The sequence below is a fragment of the Arachis ipaensis genome, chromosome B9, assembly GCF_059453495.1.
Source record: "Arachis ipaensis isolate K30076 ecotype BB chromosome B9, ASM5945349v1, whole genome shotgun sequence".
NCBI lineage: Eukaryota > Viridiplantae > Streptophyta > Magnoliopsida > Fabales > Fabaceae > Arachis > Arachis ipaensis.
In genome coordinates, this window is record NC_142444.1 from 52,063,208 (window position 1) to 52,084,108 (window position 20,901).

Genomic DNA, 20,901 nt, shown 5'->3' on the forward strand with positions numbered 1-20,901 from the left:
AATAACAATACGATTTCTCATATTTCACTTCACTGCCGAAAATTTGTTAAAAATGATTGACTATGAGAGAAATATTACTATATTTCTATCATGAGAATAATTGACGTGGTTTTGTCTTAATTCTCAAAATCTCTTCATTCGTACATCAAGGAGGCTATATCCAATGATGTGATGAGTCCATATTTGATGGTATATTTTGACTCAATTTGGATGGATTCTAGCACATGAACTCACACTTAAGCATCAAAATAGCATACTCTTGTATTTTGTCCCTAATCTGATCCTAAACATGAAAACATGCAATTTTGTCCTTTAATAGAGCAATTTAATTCCACTTTTGTATCATTCGATGCCGTGATCTATTTTGTGAGTGATTTCAGGTCATTTAAGCAAGGTTGGCTAGGAAAAAGTGGAAGAAAGCATATACAAGGGAGAAAACATGAAGAAAACAAGGAAAAACACACTCAGCAAAGTGTGCGTGCGCACAGCCCTGCGTGCGTGCGCACAAGCGAGAATTTCCACGTGTGCATACGCACAAGCACCTGTGCATACGCACAGGTCAACTTTCAGCCGAGTGTGCAGACGCACACGTCTGTGCGTCTGCACAGGTCCCTGCACGTGATTGCATTAATGAAACACGTGCTGCACAAATTCTGAGGCCTCTTGGCCCATTTTGGAAGGCTGGAAGGCTGAAATGGAAGGCTATATAAAGGGAATATCAACACATTTGAAGGCATTAGGACTTAGACTTTATTTTCCCTAGTTTCATATAGTAATTAGGAGTAGGAGTAGGAGTAGTGTAGTATTCCTCTCTTAGGGTTTAATTTCCATCTTCATGTAGCATTTTATAGCAAGCTTAACTTTGAATTTTGATCATCTTCAATTGTAAGTACTCTTTAATTCCTCTTTAATTATATTGTCTTTATTTTCATTTCCTTTAGTTCAAGCACTTTGTTTATACTTGCAATTTTGAGTTCTTGAAGTTTTGATTGATGAATTTAATGTTTCATGCCTTCTTTATGTTTGTTTGTATGTTTATTGTTGGTATTGTTGATAGTTGGTTATAGTTTCCATTTTACTTTGCAATTTTCTCATGTTTTATTTTTATGCACACAAGGTGTTTATGAAAATGCCAACTTTAGGTTTTGAGTAGATTTTTCCTACCTTGGCTTATGGTTGGAGTTCCTAGGATACTAAAGTCATAATGTCCGACATTTAGTGGTAATTCTTAGGTAGTTAGTTGACTCTTGTTTCCATTGACGCTAGCCTTTTATCAACTAGTTTGCTAAGTTGGTTAGGACTTATGGATTAAGGTCAATTATGCTTGCTTGACTTACTCCTCGATGGTTGGGATTGACTAGGCGAGATGGACTCATCATAATTACCATAGTTGTGGTTATGGCGATGATAGGATTCCTTGGATCCTCATTCCCAAGTCAAGGCTCTTTATTGCATTTATAGCATTTTCACTAAGTTTTGATCTTGTCTTCTCTTTACTTGCATTAATTCTAATTTTGGTCATTCCTTAGTTCTTTTATTGCTTAGTTCTTTAAATCTTTCATTTCTTGCTTGAACACCCCCTTTTCCTCATAACCGAAAGAGAAACACTTCCAATTGCCTCTTAGGAAGAACGACCCGAGGTTGAACTACTCTTGATCTCGGTTATTTGATTTTGAATTTAAACATTTAATTTGGGGAATCAATTGTTGGTCTAGGCTATACTTGCAACGAATATAATGCCAATTTGTGAAAAATCTAAATTGACATTAATTCTCTTTGTCAAATTTGGTGTCGTTGCCGGGGATGCAATTGAGTGCTATCGTTTGGTTGTTGTAAATATGTCCATAGTGTAAATATCTTACTTTTTGGTTATTTGATTGTTTTTGCTAATATTTAGGTGTTCGCTTTTCTTGTTTTGTTTTTATTCCCTACTTTCTCTATGAGCTATCACCCTTGTTGCTTGGAGCTTGGTTGTGAATGTTTTGTAGGGTATGATGAATTCAAATTGGATTTGCTTCATGGAGTGGGAGAATCAATTAAGGGAGAAACCAATTGTGTATGAGCAACACTCATGGCAAACACCTCCCTCATACTACAATGAGCCATACTCTCCCTTATATGAATATCAAACCCAAGGATATGAAGGATACCGCATGCACAATCTTCAACTACTAAATTTTCAAGTACCACACCCTCCACCCCCATGGAATCAAAATGTCTATACATCTTGCTACCAACATTATGAACCATCACCACTACCACCGTATACACCACCTCAATATCCCCACCCACATGACACACCTCCCACTTATACAACCTTCCTCCCAACTTTTGAACCTTCTCTTCCACCTCAATGTGAAGTTTTCCAACCCTTACCCCAAGAAGAACAAGACCTTCAAGCATTCTTCCAAGTGCAAGAAGGGTTCTGAAGGAAGCAAGTGGAGTTCATGGACATCGTAGCCGAAGCGGTGCACCGCTTGATCTTGCTACACTCAAGCAATCAAGACATTCTCCTTGAGGAATGTGGAGGAGCAACGAAGGAGTATAGTGAGGAGAAGAACATTGAGCCTCAAAGGAGAGAAGAAGAGCTAGAACAAGAGTTACAAAAAGAGGAGGAAGGTAGAACTAGTGAACCGGAAGAGGTAAAAAGAGAATTGAGAGAGTTTGATCAAGAAGTGGATTACATCATCATTGATTTTTTGTCCACCTTGGTCAACCCCCTCAATGATCTTGAGGAGCCTTCCACTATTAAGTTTGAGAGGGATATGAAAGAGCTAGTAAAGAGTGGTGAGGAAGAGGTGATCACCCAAGAAGCGGAAGCAATTGTGCAAGGGCTTAATGGGATAACTCTACCCCAAGGACAAATCGAGTGGGTAACAATTTCCTCCATGAGATTCATAGGCCCATATCAATTTGATCTCTTGGAGACGGACCACTAACATAAGGTGCTTCTTGGAGTGTTGAATGGTGAAAGATTGGGTGTTGGTTGCCAAAGGAGTTCAAAGCATAAGTGGTGCAAGATTTAATTTGGAGGAATCCAAGATTCAAGTGGGTGCTTCAAAGGTGCTTGGGAAGGTTGTTCATCCAAGGACACAAGTGAAAGTCAACAAGAGGATGATAGAGAAACCAAAGTGTGGGATCAGGGCATACAACTCTACAACCAACAATTTTGGATCCCAAATTCTTGCTTGAGGTTGCTTAGGAGCTTGATGTACTTCGTTTGGGATCCCGGAGGATTCTTGAAGAACAAACATGACTGGCAACTCAAGGATGAGTGGAAGCATAAGCCACCATGACACAAGCTTCACTCACCAAGTCCAACTTAGGATTTTAAACTAAAGTGCTAGGTGGGAGACACCCCACCATGGTAATATCCCTCTAACTTTCTCTCTTTTAGCTTTTATTTCATGAATAAATTGGTAATTTTGCTTGGTTGCATTAGTTTTATTTTGATGGTTGTTAGTTAATTTTAGTGAAATAATGCGTTTTTGGGAGCTTTATGATGTTTTGGGACTTGAAAACCTATTTTGGATGTCAAGTTTGGTGCCTTAGAGCCCAAATTTTTGTTGCAGGAATAGAGACCTGTGCGTCTGCATAGCCTTGTGTGTGCGCACAGTTCCCCTGTCTTCCCGTCCCTGTGCGTCCGCACGGCTGGTGCGTCTGCATACCACCTTTCCTTTCTCCTTGTGCGATCACACACCTTGCGTGTGTCCGCACACATCCCTTTTCTTAAAAAAAACGACACTTGTGCGAGTGCATAACTCTATGTTATGCGCCCGCACAGACCTTGGCAACCCCTCTGGTCGCAGCACATGCACCCCTTGTGCGTGTGAACGCAATCTCTTTTTCCATTCTGTGCGTCCACACACGGCCTTGTGCGTCCGCATAGGCTGCGATGCATCTTCTACTCGCAGCGCCGGCACGTTGCTGTGCGCGCGCATACCCCTCATCTTCCCTTTTGTGTGTCTGCACAGGTCTTTTCTCTCTTCTCTTTTCTTCTTCTTTCTTCTTTCTTCTTTATTTTTCATCTTTCTTTCTTCTCTTCTCCGGCGAAACTCCGTCGCCGTGAGCCTCGCAGTGGCTAACACAAGTGCCACTGTTGCCCATTCCCCTATTTTCTATTCTTCATCTTTTTAATTTTCTTGTTTTAATCTTCTTTGTTATGTTTAGTTGCTTGTTTAATTTTTTATTTTTTATTTAAATTTGGTTATTTAGTTTAAGACTGCTTAATTATCTGTTTGTTCGTTGCATTGCAAGTGTTCAATTTTTCATTTATGGGTTGTTGATGTTTGAATTTTTGCTTGAATTGATGAATCTGTGCACTGCACTCCATGTGTTTGACATAATGCCTACATGAACTTTTTGTTTAATGCATGTGTTGTCGTGACCATGTATGTTGGACTATATCCTTGATTGGCATTCTAATAATGAGTATGAAGATATCTTGGAGTGGAATTTGAATAATGTACTTGTTGTTTTGAGTTGCTAACACCAAATGAATATGGACATTGATATTTCATTTCTTGTTTGGTGAAATTTTTAACAAGTACATATTGAATTTAGTGAATTAAATTGAATTACTTGTTCATCATGATTTTTAAGTCAATATAATCACATCACAAGGTATTTGCTCCTTGTTAATGCTTTGCATTTATTTGAGTTGACTTGACTTGATTTTTATCAAGACTTGTTACTTTTTGTAGCAAACATCTTCCCATGTGATTATTGCCTTATTCCTAAGAATGAATAAGTAGTTTCTCTTCATCATTGCATTGATTATTGTTTGTTGTGCTATTTTATATTAATCTTGTGCTTTCACTTGCACAACTTCATTATCCAATAATTTCCACATTCAATTCACTCTTGTGCAATCGCCTAAGCTTGCTTGTGTTTTAATTTATGCTCATCTCTTAGTTGCATCTTAGGCCATTTAATTGAGGAACTCATTCTCACTTTTTGATTGTGTGGATGCAACTTTAACCGGCCGTTGTGTGTATTCCACACCACTATACAAACTTCCTCAATTAGATGCTTATTTGCTCCCTCCTTTACCCTTTTGTGTTACTTGCCCTATGATTCTAATTATACTTTCTCCATTCTTTTTGAGGATGAGCCGTCAAGGCAAGGAGCTGGGAGAGGAGAAGGACACCGAGGATGGAGATGCCAAGAATGCTTTGTACTTGGTGATTTCCACACAACCCGAGCCCCCGCATTCACCAACCGAAGGTGAAAGCTCTTGAGAGACATTCTCCCAGGATCGTATTCGTGCACGGAGGACCGTACAACGCTTAAGTGTGGGGGAGGATTCGTCGTTTTGGGGCGTAAACTTTCTTTTCCGAACACTTTGCACTTTATTTTTGTTTCTTTTTATTATGTTTCTTGTTGATATTTGGAGTATTTTTGATTGTTGCATTGCATTTTCTTTATAGTTTATATCTATTGCATTTTGCATCTTTTGCATGGTATATAGCTTATAGATAGAAGTTGTGATTGGATGATGTGAATAGCATGTGCCTAGTTAAATTTTGATCCTAATTGTTCATATTAATTTTTGCTTGTTGAAAATTAGGAAAAGAACTAGGAAATTTTGAAATTGCATCCATCACAACATACATACATACATATATAGGAGATAATTTTGGTGAAAAAAAACAACAAGGACTTTCCAAAAATTTTTGTTTTTAAGGGAATTCTATTGAATTGATTTGAAAAATTGTTTTTGAACTTGCTTGAATGAATTTTTGTTGAACATAGAAGAGAGATAGAACAAAATACCTTGTGAGTTTTTGAGCTTGAATGAGTGGTTACACATTTTAACCACTAATTTGGTTCATTGTGTGCTATATCTCTTCTATGATTGTGATCTTGGTTTTGCTTGATTCTTTATTTCCAATGATTGATATTTTGAATTGCATTGAGCATGATTGAGGCCATCTTTGATAAAAGCTTACTTTACCCATATAGCCTTACCCTTGCATCTACTATTGTTAACCCCTTTTGAGCTTTATTTACCCCATCGTTCTTGATATTAGTACATCACAACCTTAAGCGGAAAACTATGACTTACCTTGGATTGTATCCTTGATTAGCTTAGGTTGAGGAGTGTGTTTCAATTAAGTGTGGGGGAATTTTGGGAAACGTTGGTAGTGAATGAAATTGTTTGATTTTGGGTATTCATTGAAAATTTTGAAAAATAGGTGCACTCATGTATGAGCCACTAGAACTATATGCATTTTAAAAAAAAAATCATAAAAGGGGACAAAAGTTACCCCAAAGAGAAAAGAAATGAATAAGGAATGGATATGTGATGTAAGTGAAAGAGCATACATGAAAGTGTGTGAAAAAAGTGATGGAAAGTTAGGATTGCATTTTATTGTGATTTGGTTGATATAGGTTGAGTGAGATACTTGAGCTAATCAAAGATCCAATTCTTTAGTCCACTTAGCCATATCTATCCCACCTTAACCCTATCCCCATTACAACCCTAATAAGTCCTCATGATAATTGCATTCATGCATAACTACTTGATGATTGTTAGATGAGAAGCAATTCCTTGAAAGCATGATTAGAAGAGACTTGAGTGATTAAACTCCTAAACACCGAGTGTTGAGAGTGTATACATACCTAGTGAGAGTTCGATCACTGAATTCTATGTTCCCACATCTCTTATCATGCATTCTTGCAAGTTGCTTCTTTTTTATGAGTTAAATCAATTCAATAGATTTTGTTTACATCGAGTTAATTCTTTGCTTAGCCCTATATGTTATTACTCTTGCTTGGAATTTTATTGTCTGTTTTCACCAAACCAATAGGATACATAGATAGATATATAGATATAGATAGTATATAATATACTTGCATGCATATAGGTAGTTGAATTTAATAAGTTGATTACCTCTTTGATCATTCTCTTTGTTAGTTTAGCATGAGGACACGCTATTGTTTAAGTGTGGGGGAATTGATGAGTCCATATTTGATGGTATATTTTGATTCAATTTGGATGGATTCTAGCACATGAACTCATACTTAAGCACCAAAATAGCATACTCTTGTGTTTTGTCCCTAATCTGATCCTAAACATGAAAACATGCAATTTTGTCCTTTAATAGAGTAATTTAATCCCACTTTTGTGTCATTCGATGCCGTGATCTATTTCGTGAGTGATTTTAGGTCATTTAAGCAAGGTTGGCTAGGCAAAAGTGGAAGAAAGCATATACAAGGGAGAAAACATGAAGAAAACAAGGAAAAGCACACTCAGCGAAGTGTGCGTGCGCACAACCCTGCGTGCGTGCGTACAAGCGAGAATTTCCACGTGTGCGTACGCACAAGCACCTGTGCATTCGCACAGGTCCCTGCACGTGATTGCATTAATGAAACACGTGATGCGCGAATTTTGAGGCCTCTTGGCCCATTTTGGAAGGCTGGAAGGCTGAAATGGAAGGGTATATAAAGGGGATATCAACACATTTGAAGGCATTAGGACTTAGACTTTATTTTCCCTAGTTTCATATAGTAATTAGGAGTAGGAGTAGGAGTAGTGTAGCATTGCTCTCTTTGGGTTTAATTTCCATCTTCACGTAACATTTTATAGCAAGCTTAACTTTGAATTTTGATCATCTTCAATTGTAAGTACTCTTTAATTCCTCTTTAATTACATTGTCTTTATTTTCATTTCCTTTAGTTCAAGCACTTTGTTTATACTTGCAATTTTGAGTTCTTGAAGTTTTGATTGATGAATTTAATGTTTTATGCCTTCTTTATGTTTGTTTGGATGTTTATTGTTGGTATTGTTGATAGTTGGTTATAGTTTCCATTTTACTTTGCAATTTTCTCATGTTTTACTTTTATGCACACAAGGTGTTTGTGAAAATGCCAACTTTAGGTTTTGAGTAGATTTTCCCACCTTGGCTTGTGGTTTGAGTTCCTAGGATACTAGAGTCATAATGTCCGATATTTAGTAGTAATTCTTGGGTAGTTAGTTGACTCTTGTTTCCATTGACGCTAGCCTTTTATCAACTAGTTTGCTACGTTGGTTAGGACTTATGGATTAAGGTCAATTATGCTTGCTTGACTTACTCCTCGATGGTTGGGGTTGACTAGGCGAGATGGACTCATCATAATTACCATAGTTGCGGTTATGACGATGATAGGATTCCTTGGATCCTCATTCCCAAGTCAAGGCTCTTTATTGCATTTATAGCATTTTCACTAAGTTTTGATCTTGTCTTCTCTTTACTTGCATTAATTCTAATTTTGGTCATTCCTTAGTTCTTTTATTGCTTAGTTCTTTAAATCTTTCATTTCTTGCTTGAACACCCCCTTTTCCTCACAACTGAAAGAGAAACACTTTCAATTGCGTCCTAGGGAGAACGACCCGAGGTTGAACTACTCTTGATCTCGGTTATTTGATTTTGAATTTAAACATTTGATTTGGGGAATCAATTGTTGGTGCAGACTATACTCTCAACGAACATAATGCCAATTTGTGAAAAATCTAGATCGACATTAATTCTCTTTGTCAATGGATCCAGAAAATTTTAGAGCAAAGTATTAGTTTGGTCCTAACATTTGCGACGAATTCTGATTTGGTTCCTAATGTTTTAAAAGTTGTATTTTAGTCCCAAAAACTTTCAAACGTCCTGTTTCAACCACAAAAATATTTTAAGCGGGTTCAATGTTGTCCCATCATTTAATTTAAACAAACAATTCGCTTATTAAAGAGGAAAGATCATTCAATTTTAGTATGTAAATAAAATCGATCTACCAAAAATCACTAGTATAAAAGTTCTTTTCTAATTTTGAAGTGTCAGATTATTGATTGTTAGGATTTAGAATTTTGTACAAAAAAGAAATTGAGAAAAAGAAGTGTTATAACAAAGTTTTTGTTATGTTTTTCTAACACATGGAAGAAGATAATCAAGATATGACTTAGTAAGTAATGTTATTAATCTCTACGTCACTCATTCTGTTAACGATAGGACCATATTGAACCTGTTTGAAACTTTCTAGGACAGAATTGGGACGTTTAAAATATTAAAAACTAAATTGGGATTTATTCACGTTGAGGACCAAAATAATACTTTATCCAAAATTTTAATAGTGAGAACAATGTACATATAATATGTCAATAAAATAATTTTTATAATAATATAATATTATGGGTCAAATTTAATAAGATAATAGAGATAAATAAATATCATTATCACCTAATACTCAAGAAATTTCCAAATTTTAGTGGAGGCATGTGCCCCCCACAAATTCATACATAGTCTGTCCATTCGCTATACCGCTATAGCTATTAGTTTTGTTGCCTTGCTGTATAAGATTAAATATGTACTGAACCATGAACCTTGTGTTCTACAAAATTTTTATACCAATTTTGCATATATCAAGATAGCATAAACTCTTTGATTTGATTGTTTGTTTTAAAGGGACAAGCTCAAGCTGAGCATATTGACAGTGAGCAAGTCAAGCTCAGTGAGAAAAGACTAAGTTAGAGTAATCAAGAATTGGAAAAGCAAATCTTGAATGTGGTTGAGTCTGTTGAGAGTAGTTGAAACTAGGGAACTTAGTTAGGCTCAGCCCTCCTATAAAAGGAATGCGCGTGTAATTTAAAGAGTTTTTAATTCAATATAAAGTATTCAATTCAGTTTGCCCTGTTCATATGCTAGTTTGTTATTCATTCTTCTCTTCTCTCAGTTAGGTGTTCTTGCTTCCTAAGCTACTGCAAAACTCTGCTGCACTACAGCAACAATTGATCAACATTCCAAAAAATTAGAATCGTATAATTTGTTATTTCCATTTGCATGCCATGGCCTTTTGGATGAGATTCTGATGGGACTCAAGGAGGAGTTTGGTATTACTGTTGGAGAGAATAAAGCACGGATTATCACGACAGTTCAAGAATCAAGATGCTGCAGATCTTATAGAAGATATTTAGTAAATAGTGTCCTTAAAATATGAACTAGGCAAATTAACGTTAGAATACATCTATCAAAATAGTGCTATATGACACCAAGTAAATAATAGGGCAATTTACTGTAATAAATAAAATGCACCCAAAATTTACCAAAATGCACAAAATGGAAAAGGAATACCAAAATACATTTTTCGTCAAATCTATGTAAACCGCGACAGTGATCCCGCGGTTTGCAGAATACACGTAATCCGCTATAGGGGTGTCGCAGATTACGTGCAAGAAGAAGTGAATATAAACCGCGACAGGGGTGTCGCGGTTTACGTGTGTGCGTGAAATGTGCATAAACCGCTAGAGGGGTATAGCGGTTTTTGCATGACTATAAATATTTATATAAAACATAAAAACAAAGTGTGTGGTTAACAAAAAACATACATGACATACACCTAATTTAATGGAAATAAACTAAGTACAAACACATATAATACAAAAGTACATGGTAAATCCGACATACATAGGTATCATGAATGGAAAGATAAAATAGTAAGCTAGGGCCCCTGCCTATCCTGAATTTCATCGGCAGAGTCATGTCCAAATGCGCCCAGGAGATGCGACCCTGTACCACATCGAGTGGCGCGCTTCACTCTGGCTGGCCTCTGGCACTGCTGTGCTAGAGGATCGACCGGTATGCCCACGCCATATGCAGATGCAGGTGTCCCTCCCATGCCTAACCAACTGTCATACGGACTGCCAGCATGTTCATTCAGGTCTACATGTAGCTGGTGCTGGAATCCATGAGGGTCAGACACCTGTGGCTGGTACCACTGCATGTCATCCATATCTGGGCGGTACCCTTGTGCAACGTCCATCTGGGGCTGGGTCTCAGACACCTGATCCTGTGGGGTCTGCTGATGAAAATCTGGAGGGCCGTCATCCCAGATGAGATCTGCAAAGTCGGAATAGAACTGTGAACTCCCAACCTCGTGCTCCATATCCATCGTGAAGGTCGGGCCCGCCAGGTCATCATACATCTGGATGGATGTCGTGGTATACCTGGGAGCTGGAAACATGTGTAAGAGGAACCTCCTAGGTATCCGCCACTGCATGCTCAGTAGGTCTATCACTAGGACCAGCAGATGTGCCCCCCGATGAACCACCCCAACGCTGAGGACGGCCATGCCGGACACGGTGATCGGCATGTCCGACTCCGTCGCCACCGGATCTGTCATCCTGAATCATGTCATCCAGCCATCGCCACTCCCGGTCTGTAGCACGGGTACCAACGCATCATCGCCGCTCGACGCGCTTGTTATCTAGCACGTCTGGCATGGGTACCCTCGGAGGAGCCTGTGACGACCCTCTCTGAGCAACATCCTGTGATATCTCCTCAGCCCTAGGATCGGCAATCATGGAATCTGGCGATAGAAACCTAAGAGCCACTCTGTACCACCACCGCAGGAAGTCTGCAGACGGCCCGGGATCGGGCCCCCAGGGGATAGTCAGGACAGCATCGAACCTGTTCTGCCAACTAAGGTCTCATACCTGGTAGTAGGTCGGGAACCATCTGTCCCCACCCCTCCCATCCTTGGCATGGAGCCAATCAATGTTCGATGCCGGCTCAGGCTCGTGCTGAACACCACCCAGTTGTGGCAGAACCCTATCCACCTGGTGCCACTCAATGACGGCGAAGTATATCAGGCAAGTACATGCACGCCATAATCGACTGTGCTCCTCGGTGAGAATCTCTGGATGCACAACAGCCATCACGTCGAGCAAAGCATACGGCTCCCAGACAATCTACAGATGTTGACAAAATACATTAATTATTTAAGTGCTAGATGAAAATTTAACTTACAAATATATAGTTAAGTACTACATAAAAATTGAAAGAAAATGAATGAACTTACATCTCGATCGCCTAATCGGTCCAACACTAGGCGAAGTTGGATGACTCTCTCCCCCTTGCGGTCGAATGAAGGTAGATAAGTGGCCCACCTGAACGTAAAAGACGTTATGGAAAGTTAACATGCATAACCATAATAAAAATAGTTACAGTCTCAAGCATAACTATACAAATATGACTACATAGATGCCAATGGGAAGGAATATGTGTCGAAACCCCGCGGACTGAGGCTAGGAAAACGCCAAAAAATCCATGACTGCAGCAGCTGAAGAGGGCCTGCCAAGTTCGTCACGTTTCTGTTGGCCACCCGACACATGCACCGATATAGCCAGGCGAACGCCGCCGAACCCCAGCTATAACTGCCCATATCATCAAGCCTCGCAACAAAGGACAACCACCGTATATGAACCCGGTTTCCACTCTTGTCACCGAACAACTGAGTGGAAAGCAGCATCATAATGTAAGCCCGTGCATATATGCGTACGGTCTCCTTTGTAGCATCAGCTGGCAGCACCCTGAACCTCTCATGAAACCAGGTGAAGTGGACTGTATACTGCTTCACCTTATTCTGTGGTGGCAGCTCGCCAAACAGCTCCTCAAACCACTATAAACTTCTCAAAATCAGTAAGGCACCCGGATACAGGTAAACCATCCACAGGCAGCCCCAACTGGTATGCTACATCCTGCAGCGTGATAGTGCACTCTCCAAAGGGCATATGAAAGGTATGCGTCTCAGGACGCCACCGCTCAAGGAAAGCACTGACTAAGGGTTTGTCCAACTAGAACCACCTGGCGTTGAGTCTCGCCAAGTGGTACAAACTGGCCCTCTCCAGATATGGTATGATCCTGTCATGCAGAGGCATGTTCTGGTGCCTCCGGACACTATATATACACCTAGTCGGCTGGAGAATGTCACAGAATAAACCAAACATATAAAAAACCCAACATTAATTAATAGTCATCTACCACATAACTACAGTTTTAATGTTTATGCTGCTAACATACACTTTCTATTTTCTAATCACGAAATTCAATTAAAATAATAATTTAAATACTACATTTTCTGATTAAAATAATAATGTAAACCTAAATTTGAATACATTAACTAACAATAACAAAATTAAAAATAACCAAAATAACGAAAAATACAAACAACATTATACAAAATAAGTTAACTAAAAATTATAATGCTAACCTCTTTGTTTATGCTCCTGGCCACGTGCGCAACGCCGTTGAGTCTGTATAGACTGCGTGCCTCCGCCATGGTCACGACTCCTATCTCAACTCAAATCAACCAATATTCTCTCTATTCTTCTCTCTAGATTCCACTACTTCTCTCTCTAGAATAGATTTTCTTCCAGCAAATGTAATCCGCGAGACCCTTCCAGCGTATTTATAGTCATGCATAAACCGCTACACCCCTCTAGCGATTTATGCACATTTCACGCACACACGTAAACCGCGACACTCCTATCGCGGTTTATGTTCACTTCTTGCACGTAATCTGCGACACCCCTATAACGGATTACGTGTATTTTGTAAACCGCGGAACTCCTGTCGCGGTTTACATAAATTTGGCGAAAAATGCATTTTGGTATCCATTTTCCATTTTGTCCATTCTGATAAATTTGGTTTGCATTTTATTTATTATAGTAAATTGTCCTAAATAATAACTAAATTATCAGAAGTCACAAAAAAATAGTGACATCCATTTTTTCCCATTGTTCAAGCATTCTGTTTCTTTCTCTCGTCTTACTTCCTTCCTATTCCTTCTTTTGTCCACGGTGTTTTTTTTCAATGATCTTTTTCTCTTCTTTTTGTTTTCTTCTTCTTATTCCACCATCATCATCTTCCTTCTTATTTTCCTACCTATTTGTCTAATATTCTAGAAAACCAAGTACTAATTGGTCAAATTTTTTTAAAAGTAAAATCTAATTTATCCAATGCAAAATACAAAAAATATGGAACAATTTACATATCACTCTAAATATAATTTGAGCTATAAATTCGAATCAAGGAACAAAGCACCGAGTTACTTAACCAGAACGAGAACTAATTACCTGTATTGAAAACAACAACTAAGCATAGATATTAATATATGAAAAAAAATTAATTAAAAATTAATAAAATAATAAAATGAATAATTAATTACTATTAAATTTATAATTTATATTATATTTAAGACACACTGTCTTAACTTAAAAATTAATTCCTCACTTTCTCATTTTACTAATTTTCTCACTTTCGAAAAATTTGATCTTTAAAAAATAACATCTTATACATTAATACCCCATATTTATTCAAGTATTCGGAAGTCTTAAGTGAGTGACATTGTCCTATTCAAGCTATATACAGCTTGCAATATCAGATACTGTGTTCCATAATGAACTGGTAGCTTGTACACAATGAAAAGTACAATTCTTGTTGAAAATAACGTAACACGCTAATTTTACACTAACTCGGTACGTTCGCAAACAGTACCCTCGGACTAATTACTTTTCTCACATTCTGGTAAATAACGTATAACAACAATTTCTTTATTATACATAATGCAACCAACTAACATATTTACAAAACATTTCGAGAACGGGAAGGATGAGCTGCAATTAGTACATTTGAGGCCATATTAATCTGATTTGAACAAATGATAGCACCTCACTCCCAATCGGTTTCAAAGAAACCAGCATCTTTCATTTCAGAGTAATAAACATTTTCCAAGTGCAAATCTTCCTCCTGTAATCAAAACACAATAAGAACGCTGGTTACATCAACAAATTAAGGAACTTCCATAGTGGCAACTATAGTGCTTATGTTATGATGGCTATGGCGACTGCGGGGTCCTCAAAAGTGTTATGAAAATTAAAGTAATTTTTTTTACTATTTAACAACGGTTTTTAATTTAAAAAATAAAAGAAAGTGTTACCCAAATGTAAAAAAAATGTAACTTTAATTTTAGCAACACTTGTATAGCTACCACAGCTATTGAAACATCTTCGTACTAGAATTTGCCATATATATATATATATATATATATATATATATATATATATATATATATATATATGGGTTATGATATGATTGGTTTATAACCTGGAAGAAGTCTGCCAGAAATGTTATATACAGAAGTGGAAGATAAAAGGCATGGTAACAAACAACTGTGACATGGTACAACCTGCAAACAAAAGTTAACACAGCATCAGTTTCATTAACCATCTTGTGAGTACAGATATAGACGAGTTATATTACAATTTTGTGCCCATCCAAGAATTTTTCAATCTTCAAAGCTATGTAGTAAAATCTTACCAGAAACCAAAAGCAGTGCCATTTCCACTAAGGCCACAAGCAAACAGTGCAAGTGCATTCATGATGAACAAGATGGTAACATACTTGTAAAACGCAGGTCTTGCTGCAATGAAAAACAAAGGGAATGAAGCTAAGCAAACACAAGCATAGGATAATTATGCACATGATGTAACAATGCAGACAATTATTAAACTCACCAGGTAACCTCTCTCTCCACTTGGAGTGATACATGAACAATATGAAGCCATAAATAACAGTTAGCACCAGCTTATGGATGACCCACAAGTTCCACTTCGTGTGGTGATTACTGTCGTTGGTGTCAATGAACAAAGGGATCCCAAATGCAAACAGATATATAGCCTAACAAAAAGGAAAAAGATCCAACAATTGATTCATACACAACCACAAGTAGAAGCAGGCTTCTAGCAGGGAAAAAGTTACCTTCAACAATATATCAAATCCAACAACAATTCCCGAGATACCAAAAGTCCTTGTCAATGGTTCTAAGCCAGTGGCATTATTCCCTTCAAATAAGAAGGCAAGCAGGCTCACTTCAAGAAACAGCATTCCTGAAGTAGTGAACAAGGATAACAAGTTCCATGCCAGCTCTTTTCCAGGAGAACACTCCCATACCTGTACCTCAACATAGAATTAAAACAATTTACCTTTCAGACACTAAGCTTATACATTTAAACACCTCCAGTGCCATAAATCCTTGCCTGATTTCACTTAGCTTATACATTTAAACACCTTACAATCAAGACATTCCTTAAACAACTATTGCTGAAAAGAATTAAAACTTCAAAACCAAACATCAAATAGCATTAGAAAACAATACAATACAACAACAAAGCCTTGGTCATGAATCAAATCTGAACTCAGCCCATCTATGCTTAAATCTCTTTTGAACGGCTCATTCAAAATCTTCTTAGCATTAACAGTAAACCATTTTTTTCTGGTCATCACCACCAATGTCTGCAATCCACTGGAGCTCAACAAAAACGCTTCCAAAAGCTCTTTACTATTTTTTTTCCCAATGCACAAAACTTAACATGAAACACCACTTGAAAATATAATGTGCTGATAAAAAAAAGTTGAAATTTTAATATAAATGCAAGTCAAAAGAGTCTTTCAGTATACACTAATCAGTAGTTACCTTTTAAGCCAATTACTGTACAAGTAAAAAATTAAACACAAGTAGACAAGGGGTTGATGCATCAAAATTAATTTCAATAACAAACAAACGAATATGAAAGACTCATAATGTGAGCGACCTGAAAAGTTGACCAAGCAAGGTTGAGCAAGCTAACGAGCCAAAGGGAGAAGTAATAGGAGATGATGATGTGAGAGCGGCCATGTGAGAGCTTCCGGAAGCTGTTTCTAGATTGAAGTGCCAAGTACAGAACGAACAAGAACGACGCGATTATCAGCACCGCGTTGTGCCAGAACCCGTGGCACTCGAAAACCCAATCGTGGAACCTTCCAGAAAGTACTGGAATTTCAGAAGATGACGAAGAAGAAGAATTTGCTGCAGATGCTGACAGTACCGACTGCGGCATTTTTCTCCCCTTGCGAGGGAAGTGTGGGGAAAGGGAAATTGGGGGTGGAAGTAAAAACCCTAATTAGGGATTATATATGAGAATGGAATTGGGAATTGCACAGCAGGAAGATTGATCGATCAATGCGGGGGCTATGGAAATGGTGACATGTTAAGGTTATCGTGCCTCGTGGGAGTCAGGAAAGCCAAAAACATAGAAAAATGGAAATAATGGCATGGGGGGTGGTTCAAAGTTTTGGGATTTGTTTGATCATGGATTCTGCTATGTCTATGGTCTCTACTCTCTTATTTTAATATAAAATCATACTTTTCTTAGAAAAAAAAAAAATATATATATATAGGTCCTCACATTTTAAATCGAGAACAAATTCCTTTTTTCTACAAAATCATTCACCGTCATTTTTTAAATTTTTCGGTACAATTTTTTTGACAAAATGTAAAAAAAAAAAAAAAAAAGTGTCTATCTTTGATAAAACTTTTATTTTTTAAAAGTAGTTTATAAAAATTAATTTTTAAAAGATAATTTTTTAAAAAATATAGTATTTATATTTAGTAAATCAAATTAAAAATAATTTTTAATAAATAAAAGTAGCAATAATTATGTTTGATAAATTAACTTTTAAAATTTAAAAATATTATAAAAGACATAAATTTAAGCATTAAATTTAAAAATTAGTTAATAGATAAGGTTATACTAAACTTTTAAATTTTGGTAACCGCTTTTTAGTGGGCGGTGACCTTGCTGTATTAGGCCTTTTCAGACCTATTGGTTGATATCCGACCTCTTTGGAAGAGGTCGGGGGAGGTAGAAGGGCTCTCCTAGAAGGTCGGCCATTTACCCTTTATCGGCTCAGACCTAGTTCTCGGGTCAAATTATGAACAGTGTCCCTACTTAAACTTTGATTTTTTAATAGGTTGTGCTCAAGCATCCTTTTGTCGAACACATCTTCCCTGGGTAGGTCGGGTGTCTTGGTCATTTCCTCTTCGGGTAGGTTGAGCACCATGGTCTTTTGATTTCGAAATATGAAACGTTTGTTTTAAATGCTGGCATAAGTTAGCGCGATAGTTTTCTTGGGTTTCTGCGAGCGCTTTTAAGGCTCATTGATTGGGCCTTTGATTCTCCTTTGCCGTTTCAATTTCCCTCCTTTGTCTCTTTTTAAAACCCTGAGGCTTCTTCTTTTTCCTTTTCCACAAACGCTTTTCTTTCTTCTCCTCTCTATGATGCTTCTTTTCTTTTTATCCCTTTTCGAAGCTTCGTCTGTGCCTTGCGATCAAGAATTCTTCTTTTCCTGGTATCTTTCTTGGAGATATTTGCGCTGCTGACGTAGACATCTTCGTGTGCTCCTCTTTTCGATTTCTTTCTCCAGGTTGGTACCTTCGCTTTCGTTTTTATTTTACTTTTATACTCTTAGTGATGATGATTTGTCTTTCTGTGGCTCCATCGGGGGTGGACCCCTCCATTTGTTTATTTTGTCTGTCTCTCGTGATTTTGCATGTTCGCCTTTTTCTCTCAAGATTTTGGCTTTTGCTGTTTGTGCTAGGCAATTGGGGGGGGGGGGGTTTGGGCTCTTATATCCTTGAATTGTGTCTTGTTTATGTTTATGTTGCCTCCAAAGGGTGTTGCTGTGTCGCGAGGTCAATGTTGCGAGACTGGGGCGCCCTTTAGCTGGTTGAGTGTTATTGCTGGGTTTTGTCAGAGCTACTTGTAGTGATGGCTTTTTGTTTTTTATTGTTGTAGGTGTAGCATACATGTCTCGTAGGAATCTTATGGAAATGTCAAAAATTCCACTTGGTCTTGCTAATTGGTTAGATTCTGTAGTCTTGTGTTGTGTTACGGTTGTAGACTGGGAGTACTGTGAGAAGTTTAGGAGGTTTCATAGGGTGTGTGGAAATAGGAAGGATGAGAAGGACTATGAGCTAGTTGCCCCTGATCCTGAGGAGAGGGTCTGTTTCCCCTTTTAAGTCGTACTGAGCGCCCGTTCTTCTATGAGCTGTTGGCCTTGCTGTGCTTGTTGTTCACTCAACTGCATCTGCTTCAGTAAGTTGGTCATTTCACATATACTCTGAGCCAGAGCAGTAGTTTCTTTGCTAGAAGATACCTCTGCAACAGCCTTTGACCGGTCTTGTTTCTGCCTGTGATTCCTTGTAGTCTCAGCCAAGTCGCTGATCAATTGCCATGCCTCATCAGTGGTCTTGTACTTTTTCATAGACCCATTGCTAGTACTTTCCAATGTGGTTTTATCTTGGGGCCTCATGCCCTGTGTGACATAGACGAGCAACACTATCTTGTCAATCATATGGTGGGGACATGCTTCCAGAAGGTTGTTGAAGCGCTCCCAGTATTCCTAGAGAGTTTCAGACTCGTCCTGAACAATCATGGAAATGTCTTTCCTCAGTTTATCAGTAACTTCAGCTGGAAAGAATTTTTCCAAAAATTCTCTTCTGAGCGTATCCCAGTCAGAAACAGTTGCTGCGGGTTGAGTGTAGTACCACTCTCTCACCTTTCCCTCAAGAGAGAATGGGAAGACTTTTAACAAAATTGGAGTTTCATCTGCACCATCACGCCTGACAATAGAACAGGCTGCTTGGAAATCCCTCAGGTGCTTGATAGGCTCTTGAGCAGGTAAGCCATGAAACTTAGGCATCAAGTTGAGCAGTGCAGTCTTTATTTCAAAATCCGTAGCCACTGTTGGGTGATGCGCTTGAAACGGTTGCATTGTAAAATCAGGGGCTCCAGCCTCCTAAATAGTAATTCTCCTAGGTGCTGCCATGTCACCTACACGAAAATCAACCGAATCAACAGAAAGGGAGCTTGTTTCTTCCTCAAGTGACGTTTCAGATTCGCCCTCAAAGAGGACTAACCGACGCCTAGCTTGCCTTATTCGTGAGATAGTTCTTTCAATCTCAGGATCAAATACTGGCAAGCTTGGATCAGGAAGTGAACGCGTCATTTAACGAAAGAAACATGTAGCTCATAGTAGCAAAAATAAAATAAAATGCAAATAAATAAATTTCAATCAATAACTTAGCACTCTATTGCAACTCCCCGGCAACGGCGCCAAAAATTGACGTGGCAGAAATTGGCGACTTAAGAAATTGTTATAAGAGATACGTTGCAAGTACAGTTCTTAACCAACCGAAAATCCACTTATCAATTTAGAAGGGTTGTCACAGAATTAAAATTAAAATACTGGGAGTATGAATCCCAGGTCGTCTCCCAATGAGTTGCAAAAAGGTGTGCTATTTTATTAATCAGATGTTGTCTAAAATGGCTTGAGTTGGTAAACAGGAAATTAAATCAGAGAAATTATGTAATTTAAATAAAAACTTTGACCGGGAGTAGATTAGTTGGAAGCCCTATCCTTGATGGAGTACTCTCAAGATTAATTGATAATTGAAGGTTGTTCTGCTTAGTTATCCCTTACTAGGTAGAGGAAAGTCAAGCAAGTTGGAAAGCTATTTCTATTCACAAGTTCCAATCCTCCCCCTTGGAAAGGATTAGTGTCAGTGACTAGAGGACAATCCAACAATAAACCCAATCACAATTTTTCTCTTGAGCATTCCAACTCAATGTCCTCCTTTCAATCAACTCCCAATCAAGTTATGGAACTACTCGCTCATTATGAATGTAAACTTCACAACATAAGAAAGGGAAATAAAGAAAGACATGATAAATAATAATAAAAAAGATCAATTAAAAATAAAAGTAGTTCTTGTATTAATAAATTCTAAAAATAATCCAATAGTAATTCTGAATAAATTGAAGACATGGGAGAGTAAGAGATAAGTAAGGAAACAAACTAGAATGATGAAGTTCTGACGGAGGTAATAACTCTTCTCAATATCCCAATCCAAAAAGCAATAAAATCAAAATCCTAAGAACTATGAATGTGTAGAGAGAAAACCTAGAGGAGAGGTAAAATCCGATCTAAAAACTAAAATTATGTGGAATGAATGTTGTTCTTTTGGTCTCTGCATGTTCCCTGGCTCTAATATGCTTTTCTGGGCCGAAAATTGGGTCAAAACAGGGCCCAAAATCGCCCCCAGCGAATTCTGCAGATTGCGCTCGTCACTCGATCGCGTCATCCAGCGTTTTGCCTTGCCACGCGTGCGCGTCGTCCACGCCTTCGCGTCATGTGTGCAGTTTCCAATCCGCGCGGTCGCGTGAGCCATGCGTCCGCGTGACTGCAATTTCCTCTATGTTGCGCGGTTGCGTGAGCC

General features: G+C 38.2%; 1 protein-coding gene and 1 pseudogene across 1 annotated transcript; both read right to left on the reverse strand.

The window, feature by feature from the left end:
- Positions 1–10,464: 10,464 nt before the first annotated feature.
- On the reverse strand, positions 10,465–11,245 carry LOC148544644 (uncharacterized; annotated as a pseudogene).
- Positions 11,246–14,215: 2,970 nt separating this feature from the next.
- On the reverse strand, positions 14,216–16,990 carry LOC107618533 (protein CANDIDATE G PROTEIN-COUPLED RECEPTOR 2). Its single transcript, XM_088497993.1, has 6 exons — positions 16,397–16,990; positions 15,564–15,755; positions 15,320–15,482; positions 15,123–15,225; positions 14,910–14,991; positions 14,216–14,552 (listed from the first exon to the last, which is right to left on the reverse strand). Exons 1-6 carry the CDS (start codon positions 16,679–16,681, stop codon positions 14,475–14,477), a joined length of 903 nt encoding a protein of 300 aa, XP_088354119.1. The 5' UTR covers positions 16,682–16,990; the 3' UTR covers positions 14,216–14,474.
- Between the last annotated feature and the right edge of the window lie 3,911 nt (positions 16,991–20,901).

What these genes read in the sequence shown, in the direction of transcription:
- LOC107618533 (XM_088497993.1), bottom strand. Translation starts at nt 16,681, where the DNA reads ATGCCGCAGTCGGTACTGTCAGCATCTGCAGCAAATTCTTCTTCTTCG. An exon ending in GTGGAGAGAGAGGTTACCTG is followed by an intron (nt 15,226 to 15,319) that starts GTGAGTTTAATA and finishes TTTTCATTGCAG; the next exon opens with CAAGACCTGCGTTTTACAAG. An exon ending in GGCACTGCTTTTGGTTTCTG is followed by an intron (nt 14,992 to 15,122) that starts GTAAGATTTTAC and finishes TTTTGTTTGCAG; the next exon opens with GTTGTACCATGTCACAGTTG.